This window comes from Halichoerus grypus, chromosome 4 (genome assembly GCF_964656455.1).
Source record: "Halichoerus grypus chromosome 4, mHalGry1.hap1.1, whole genome shotgun sequence".
In the NCBI taxonomy this organism is placed as follows: Eukaryota; Metazoa; Chordata; class Mammalia; order Carnivora; family Phocidae; genus Halichoerus; species Halichoerus grypus.
In genome coordinates this window covers 111370556-111380441 of record NC_135715.1, presented here as the reverse complement: position 1 = coordinate 111380441, position 9886 = coordinate 111370556, and the positions used below count along the sequence as shown (strand labels likewise).

At 38.5% G+C, this 9886-nt stretch overlaps 1 protein-coding gene across 1 annotated transcript; it reads right to left on the bottom strand.

The window, feature by feature from the left end:
• Positions 1-6500: 6500 nt before the first annotated feature.
• LOC118537899 (transcription initiation factor TFIID subunit 9) lies at positions 6501-7530 on the bottom strand. Its single transcript, XM_036095671.2, has one exon. It carries the CDS (start codon positions 7371-7373, stop codon positions 6630-6632), a length of 744 nt encoding a protein of 247 aa, XP_035951564.1. The 5' UTR covers positions 7374-7530; the 3' UTR covers positions 6501-6629.
• Between the last annotated feature and the right edge of the window lie 2356 nt (positions 7531-9886).

Here is a 9886-nt window from a genome sequence, read left to right as displayed (position 1 = left end):
TTTCATCTCATCTATTCAAAAAGGTGACATGATGATATATTTTAAACCTTGTAACTATTTGCATGGATCAAAAGAAGAATGAAATAAAATGACACGAGTCAGTGTCAGGCGAAGTGTTACTAGTTAAGTAAGCTTTAAATATTGAAAGCCAGTTTAAATATTTCCTTTTAATCTAGAAATATGTCACTTGGTAATTTTTTCTTTAAAACATCGGGGTGGTTACGAACAACATTTTCCATGGCTTCATTCAGCACTAAGCAGAAAATCCTACCCTACCCTCTCCTTTGTCATGAGTGACATTGTGGGCTGTCACTTCTACTGGGAATTAGTTTATCATTTCTATTATGGCAGGCTTAAAAAGTAAGACTTTCTATCAGCCCCCATTTGCTAGTTTGTGAGTGATATTTTAATGCTGCCTCTATTTTTCTGGTCTTTTTTCCAGGCTAAAAATGGCTTTCATTTTTTTTTTTTTTTAAATCAATATGTTTCAAAGGCGTTCTCAAGCTCTACTGTGCATAGAAATGACTTGGGTATCTTGAGGAAATGCAGATTCCGATTTATTAGGTCTAGGCAGGGCCTGAGGTTCTGCATTTCTAACATGCTCTCGGAGGAATACTTATGTTAATGATCCAATAACCATACCTTGAATAGCAAGGCACTGAAGAAAGAAATGCTAGTCTTGAAGAGCAAACAGTTTTTTGTTTGTCTGTTTGTTGTTGTTGTTGTTTTACTTTAAGAGCTAAATGTTTCCTTTCCCATCCATGTAAGAATAGAGACAAACATGAAAATATTTGTTGTCCAATCATTAGGCAAAATAATGATGGAAAACAAGGTCATAGAGTCCGGATGTTCTATTTAAAGTATAGAACTAAAGACTAAACATGTATTTCTGTCCATCCAATGCCAAGTCATCCAAAAGAGGTCGGGGATGCTAATCCAAACAGAACACGCTTGTGAAAAATCGCTTTCCGTTTTCCAATAACATGGTCCATAATAATGACGGGTGAGGTGCTTTTCAGGGAAACACACCTGAGAGGGGAATGCTTGCCACATCTGGGCAATAACGCTGGTGTTAAGTGGAAGGAAACATAATTTTCATTAGCAAAGAAATAAAAGATGCCAGCAAACAAACCACAAAGTCCCGAACTAGGGAGGCAAAAGAAATTAAGCAAAGTATAAAGAAGGAAAATTTATTGAAACTATTACTCTACAAAAAGCACCTTATGACACAGCCATTGCATCCATTTATCCATTTATAGGCGAGGACAGTGAGTCCCCATGGGATTAGTCGCCTCATTGATGTGAAGGCAGGTAATACCTGCAGGAGATTCTAACCCAATTCCTTCTGGCTTGAAAGTTGCTCTGTCTACCATAATTCTCTCAAAAATAGGACAGATTAAAGAAAAAATGATGTAGGAGTTACAGAAGCAGCTGATACCAACAGTGCTTTGAGAAAAACTGAGACCTCAAGCCACATAAGAGTTTTGAGCAGTGTTATAGAAAGTCCACCTGAGAAGGGTGGTAGGAAAGACAGGTGACCATGGAGTAAGTGATGAGTAGTAGGAAATGGGCGTGGAATAGTAAATGTTCTGCAAAATGGATAACACACACTGGTTACTGAGAGTTAATTATAGGAGGTTTAGTGCTAGCTTTTCAGATCTGGGCCATTAGGTACGTTCTCATTTAATCTCAGCTGCTTTATATAAAATATCAGACCAGTCCATTCAAATTATTGAGTAATTACTATCTACCAGTTACTGTATCAGGGACTGAGTTAACGAAAAATTTTTTTTGGTTCATCAAAATATATTTGTGGGAGAAAACAGTTAGCAAAGAGAATCTTGGTGAGATTAAAATAGCTTCACAATGAATGCTTAACAATAAAGTAATTAAATCGTTCTCTCAGATCAGTTTACGGATGAAGGGTGTTTCTGGATCACAAAAATATCAATATTTCTCGTGCCCCAGACTTATGAGACAAAGACATAAGTTTTGTGTACAATACAGAAATATGATTTGGAGAATTAAATTGTAAAACGAAAGCAACATAAATTCAAGAACAACCAAGAGACATGAAATTTGTCTCCAGGGACAAATCTCTCTGCCTAGTTAAAGATATGAGTAAGGCAATGAGGACTACAATAACCAGAGTTAATCAGTTCTGATGACTCCACCACGTACAGGTGAGTTAATCAGATAGGATGACTCCAGCATAAAGAGGTAGGGTAGGGTATGATACCAAAACTAAAGAGATAAACTACTTCTTATTATGGCACTTTAGGAAATATCCCATATATTTTTGTTCCTTTTGCCAGATGGCAGGAAAAGAAAATAAAAGCCTGAATTTTACCTTATCTAATTTATTTCTCTAAGGTGTTCACAAAAAATGAGAATGTTTCTACAAAAATGAGATGTTTTAGAAGTAAAACAGAAAGCTGGAGAAGGAGGGCATTTGCAAACATTCTCCTAGGGTAGAATCCCTAAGGGTCAGGCAGTGCTCAGCTATCACCCACATTATTGTGCTCTTGTTTCAGCTCAACAAAGGGTTTTCTTTCTGCTCTCCTAACCTCTATGTGTGTCAGGAGGCACATTTTCAGCCTTATATTCTCCTCCTCTGCTATTTAAATTCTTACCAAAAGTTAATTTGCTTTGAGAACTAATACTCCACAAGAGAGTTTGTCTTGTAAGGAACTATTACAATCACCTGCCACTGGAATTTTCAGGAATTAGAGAATAAATAAAACTTAGGGATGAATATTTGTGGGGGCAAGGAGGGGTTATTTCCATGATTCTTCCATCTGAAAAATGATTGACTTACACTTTTGGAAAAGTTGGATGCCAATTTATATGCAAACTTTTACATACTATATGGTATTTCTTTCTTTCCCTTTCTATTTTTCCCCTCTGCCATGTACCTAAAAATACCCCCTCAGAGTACCACTGAGTAAACCCTCTAAGACTGCTGTGTGTATCCCGTAGTCACTGACTTGCAAGCAGATTGGCAGCCAGTAGCTTACATGTGCTTCTGATTATGTTAATGAATTAGAGGTCAGGCCCTTTGACTCTTCAGTTAAAGCAATCTGAATCCAGTTAAAGGTAAAATTAAACTAGAAAGAGTTTTGGTTACCTCATAATCTCACCAAAAATAGCTCGTTTAAGATATAGTGAAATCTGGCATAAATGAGAGTCTCGTCTTTGATCTATGTACAACAAAGCTAGAAAACATAATTTCCTCAACTCTAAGAATGATAATAAAATATATATTTTACTCACAATGCAATTACTCACATTTTCCACCTAATGCATGGTGGGAAATTCCATTCAAATGCAATTACTCACATTTTCCACCTCATGCATGGTGGGAAATTCCATTCACAACTTCACAAGGTGAAAATGGTCAAATATGGACAAACTTGGCTCTAAATTTCAGTCTGCTCCCCTTGAGAGCTCAGAAAGACAGCTGCCTAGTATTCTAGCCACCTTCTGTTAACTGATTACCGTGAAGTGTGGGGCAGAGTAATATTCCATAGAATGGGTTTCCAGGATGAGCAGGATCTACTCACACATCAAGTGATCAACACTTTGGGGCTACTGGTGGTTCCCAGACTCAATGGAAATACTTCCTATGTCAATAGCTTTGAGTGAACATAACTGAAAAAAAGAAAAAGAAAAGCTTTAAGTAGTTGTTGATATATGCATTGGTCCCTCTCACATTTTTTAAGGGCAAACCTCCTTGTCCAAATCCATGAGATAAGGGAAGAGAAGAGAATGATGAACACCTTAATTTAGGTCATGGGCGTTCAGATTAAAGCAGATGGCAAAGCCAAGTGCCTTAATAAAATCAGTTCAGGACAGGTTTCTCTCATAGGAACATAAATAACAAGGTGTAGTATCAAAATAGAGAACCATATCCAGCATAGTGTTTTCTTTTGAAGATCAGGCTATCTTTTTTTTTTTTTTAAAAGATTTATTTATTTATTTATTTGAGAGAGAATGAGAGACAGAGAGCATGAGAGGGAGGAGGGTCAGAGGGAGAAGCAGACTCCCTGCTGAGCAGGGAGCCCGATGTGGGACTCGATCCAGGGACTCCAGGATCATGACCTGAGCCGAAGGCAGTCGCTTAACCAACTGAGCCACCCAGGCGCCCAAGATCAGGCTATCTTTAAAAAGATAAAGGCAGATCACTTTTTCTAGTCACGGAGACTTTGAAATATTGTACAACAAATTATTATTAAAGTGGATTTCTGGTGTAGTTATATTAGCCAAGATTTAGTAAGCACAGCAGTGACTGAAGCACTTCATATGTTTGAAATATTTAAGGCCCACTCGAGAGGCGGCCATTGTTGTTATTATCCCCATTTCACAGATGATAAAGCTCAAACAGAGATTGCCCCAGAGCATCTAACTAACTGGTAGGAGGGCCAGGGTTTAAACCAAGGCTAACCCCAGAGTCAACATTCTTAACCATTGACCACACTCTGCTTTCTGAACATAACATCCTAAATAATTTCTTTACAATTTTTGTTTTTATAGTACTACTAAAGGAAAGGAGGGTGAGGTCTTGAAATTGGGTGGTGGTCTTGTCCTCATATCATTCAATTTTGCCAGAATATAGTTCTCAAACAATGTGCAGGTCACCAAGAGTAGCCACAGAAGACTCCATTGGAGCAGAGGGCTTCCTAAGACTGGGGAACAAGAACAGTTTTGGAAATGTGACTAGCTAAGCACTTCTCAAATTACATTTTGCCATCAGAAGCTTCTTGAAACTGTTTGTGGTATCTTTAGCCTGTGTCAGCTTAGCTAGAACTACATTTCCCAGAATTCCTTTTCCCATAGGTTCCTGGGTCAGAGTGGGCCACCAGAGAAATTTGTGTGAGATTTGCAAGGCAGTAGTGAAGAAGCAGACACTATTATGGTCTAAGTCACCCGAGTGGGTCTTGTTGTCACTCACTTACTTATGTAATTGCTGATATTCTCATTCATCTTGGGGGTGTAATCAGACCTAAAGGACGTCTTCCTTCAACTACACAGAGCCCTGAGCTCTGCACATGTGCACAAGGAGTGCCACATTTCCCTGCAAATCACCTGCATCATTGATGCTGGAGGCAGTGAGGGACAGGAGTGGTTCCAGTTTGCCCTCACAGGCTCCTGTCGTTCTTTGGTCTCCACTCCTTTATATCTATCTGCCCTTCCCAGCTGAAGTCCTTGATGACATTAGGCTTATCACCAGATGCAGGTATGGCAGGCTTATATAGATTTGCTCAACGAGAATTGTGTAATCATTTTACTAATTCTTTATTCTGTATCTGCTCTTCTGATTGAACCCTGACCAGCAAACCATTTATACCTTGTGGATTTGAGGCTACAGATGCTATCAGTGATAGCCTATCATGGCAGAAAAGGCAAAGGTGAGAAAATGTATTACTTCCTTAAAATTGGAGTGGGGAGGAGGGAGAGTGCAACCAAAGCAAAGGGCATGCAATATATGAGCAATTAAATAAAATATATTATTTGGCATTTATAAAGTGGGTTTTACTTCCCCGACACTATCCCTAATCCACATGTTACATGGTTTAAGCATGCCATAGTTTTGTTATAGAAACATGGAATTCCTGAGGTGGAAATCGTCTTGCTCATAGAAAAGTAAAGGTAACTATAAGTACCATTTCTTCAGTGATTTGAACTTGGCTGGCACACCAGCCTTCGTGTGGGTATACCTACATATTGAATAATAGCAGCAAGACATTGAATTTGATGCCATAAAGCTAGCTAAATTCCAGCTGCAGGGACCCTCAGGAAAAATTAAATCTTATCTAAAACCACCTACCCACAAGGAATGAACAGAGTCTGCCTAAGGCAACTGTGTCCATCCTAGCTGCCAGAATCAAACTATATGTGATGACTAACTAGTTGTGAAGAAAAAAAAAAAACAAACAAAAACAAAACAAAAAAACTTCAGACAGTTAAGAAACTTAATGTATTAAGCACTTTCAACTCTGAAAGGAAATGCACAGCAAATTTCAGTATAGCTAGGTTCACCATATCGTCTGATTTCCCCTGGACACTCTGGTCTATGTTTGCTTTACCAGAGTAAACATTCAGAAACCCGTCTTTCATTCTCAAATATGTCCCACTTTTGCAAAATTATCTTTTACCCTAGTAATAAGCCAATCACATGAAATCAAAGATCAGGTGAAATTAAAAAAAAAAAAAAAACAAACCAGCTAATTTTTACCAAATACTAGTATATGCTAGGCATTGTCCTATAAGATTTAATGTATCACTTTATTTACTCCTAGCAAACAGCCTCCCATCATAAGGGAATTATCACTAGCATCCTCTTTGATAAGGAACCTGAGGAGCCACATGGGAATTAGCAACTTGCCAAAGTCCACCAGGTTGTAAGTGACAGAGCAGAGCATCTGAAAAGCAGAGGTCTTAATGGCCATGACAATTTATTTATTTATTTATTTATTTATTTATTTATTTATTTATGAAAATACCCAGCATGCATGTTTAATCTCAGTACAATGGTTTCAAGACCAAGTATACATGTTACAAGCATCAAGGCTAGATTACAAATTATCATAGTCGTCATCGTCATCATCATCGTCATCATCATCATCTTCTCATTTTCTTTTCAATGCATTTGATGATTCATTGGCAGTATTTTGTGACGACACCATGTTAGTGGTAATAAGAATGTTTTTAGACCCAATTAATGATGGATTAATCAGAACATTCTGAACTGCGGATGTTGCAGGAATTGATGCTTTTACAGTTGGGGACTGTGAAGTGGGCATCTGTACTGTAAACCTTTGCCCTGTGAGGGACATTGGAGTCCCTACTTTAGTTGACACAGACATGGTTTGTGGGGTTGGTGTGCCAAGTGTGGGAGTACTTGGTCTGCTAGTAACTGAACCAACACTTAACCGTGGGACTGTTATTCTTCCCGCAGAAGTAGATGCCTTTTTTTGTAAAGACTTAAGTCTATAGTTTGGATCAGTCAAGCAGTCTCTATCAGGTGGCAACCTGGGGCCTGAATATGGCTTGATTAATGGCAAAGGAGTTTGATTTCTTTGCCTTGCAATATCTAATAAAAAATCTCTTGGGGGAGGAGAGGTAAAAGACTGATCAGCATGACACTGGATGGCCAATCGCACATCATCTGCATCACCAATGGCTTTCTTAGCATGGCTTGAATAAATTTTTGCATCATCTAGAATTGTGGTCACATATCGGAAGGCAAACTCCAACATCTGATTTATAACTCTTGGCTCATATTCTGTAATCCCCATATCCTTCAGGATTTGTGCCATCATCTGTGCATCTTTTGGCATGCTCTTGGGAGAAGCCATCTTGCCAGACTCCATGATATCTGTTGATCAGACTTCTCGAGCTAAATCACCCACATTAATGTATTTCAGTCCTGATCTTGATGCAAGTTCTCTGCCTAGCATGGTTTTTCCAACCCCTGGTGTACCGGTGAGCAGGATGTTCGGAAGCAACATGGTCCTCACCTGCGCTGGCTCCGGGCGTCTGGCCATGACAATTTATAACAAGAATCTAAGGACAGTGGATCAAGACCACCACCCCCGCCACTTGCAAAGAGAGAATCATCTCATCTCTGCCCCTCCAAAGTGCTTCAATTTCCCCACATATTAACTAGCATTCTACACCAAAACATGTGATAGTTATGTCAGCTTAGCCAGGCTATGGTGCCCAGTTATTGGATCAAACACTACTTTACATGTTGCTGGGAAGGTATTTTGTAGATGTGATTAACATTTATGATCAATTGACTTTAAGTGAATGAAATTACCCTCCATAATGTGGATGAGTCTTTTTATTTTTTTCCCAAAGATTTTATTTATCTATTTGAGAGGGAGAAAGTGAGATAAAGAGAACATGAGCAGGGGAGAGGTGTGGGGAGGGGAGGGAGAAGCAGACTCCACACTGAGCAGGGAGCCTGATGCCAGACTCCACCCCAGGACCCTGGGATCATGACCTGAGCTGAAGGCAGATGTTTAATGGACTGAGCCACCCAGGTGCCCCAATGTGTGGTGAGTCTTATCCAATCAGTTGAAGGCCTTAAGAGCAAAACCGAGATTTCTCAGATAAGAAAGAATTCTGCCTCAGGACAGTACCATAGACACCCTGCCTAGGTTTCCAATTTGCTAGCCTACCCTGTGGATTTGGTGCTCAAGACCGTGTCTTGACCTCTTTCCTGAGTCTCTTTGCAGCGAGTCTGCATTTAAACTGGCCAGCTCCCACAATTATTAAGCCAATTTCTTAAACTAAATCTCCCTCTCTTAATCTTATATAGAGAGAATATATACTATGTTTTTTCCCCACTTGAAAACTGAGACATTAGTTGTTACAATGTTACACAGCTACATGGTAGGGGAAATGAAATGTTAATTCAAACCTATCTGACCTCAGAGACTTGGTGCTTAGTCACTAAACTATATTGCAACTCAGAGCACCAAAGCCCAAAAGTCAACAAAGTAGGGTAAGAAAAGTCAAGGACTTGATGTCAAGACTCTTAAACTTCAATCAAGTTTTAAAAGCTACCAACCAAATGCCCTTGAGCAGCTCACTTCCCTCTTTTAGTTCCAGATTCTCTATAGAGAAAAGAGCTGTCAATAATCTTGATATAAAGATAAAAATATGTCAACATATGAAAATTAAAGCATCATTTTTATTTTGTTATTTTCCAGATTAGAAGTCATATGCTGGGCTCTTTCTTCCACTGACTACAAAATGTCCTGGGATGTTGAACATTAAAATAACTCTTGTATCAGAAGAACTTAGTTATGGTACCCAGTGTCAACACAACCCTTTTTTAGTTATCGATATTAAGACAGGGAACGCTGGAACATTTTATCAGCATAGCAGCTTTGGGATAGCACCAATGTTTTCCTTAATCCTTCAGATTAAATTTTTGTGTGTGCTTGTGCATGCCCATTTAACATGTTAAAAATTGAGGATCTAAAAAGTTATGGGAAAAAAAAAAGTAAGGAAAGCAAGAACAGGACCAAATGGGTAAAACAAATAAACTGCAAAAAAACCACCGAAACAAAGAAAAAAAAATCTTCAAAAAGCAATAAATACTATAGAACAGATCAAATGTTAGTGTTTAGTAAAGCAACGAGCCAGTTAAAAACCAAAATCATACTATGTCAAACACTGTGATAAAGCTGAGAAATGAGGAATCTTACCAAATTAGGGAACACCAGTCTCCTTATAGGGAAAATTTACCAAGTATCATTTCAAAAAAGTCCTTCACAACGTAGTAACTGACTGTTCAGAGTATTTTGAGTACATGTGAAAATATGTGTTCATGCACGGCGTTTCCATTATTCTTAAAGATGCAATATAGCTTCTTTACCTAAATAGCTCTGCTTTTCTTTCTTTCTTTAATTGATCAGTAGTACTGCCTTAAGGTGTATTTATACTCAGCAGAAGGAAAGGTAAGAATCCAGAAGCAAGAATGAGGAGAGAAGAAATGAACAACAACAACAACAGATATATATATATATATATATATCTCAAAGGAAAACACAGGGGAAGCCAAAACAAAGAAACAGAGAAGGCAATTTATTTTAGCAATATGGTGAACTGTGGGGGAAAAAAAAACACTCAAATATGGCAACTTGCAGGGACAGAGCCAAGTGAGCTTACTGAGTCACTTTGTGTGAAAGTCAAATCATGACTTTAATAAATTTAAAGCACTGAAGTCCATTTGGCATATCAACTGTGTATGGCAAATGAAATTGTCTGTTTTGCTTCCATAGGGTCAAGATACTTGGGGGAGAAGATTAGGTAAATTGCCCCAAACACCAAGGGGGTTGTTAATATTTTTATTGGTACATTGAGCTAATGC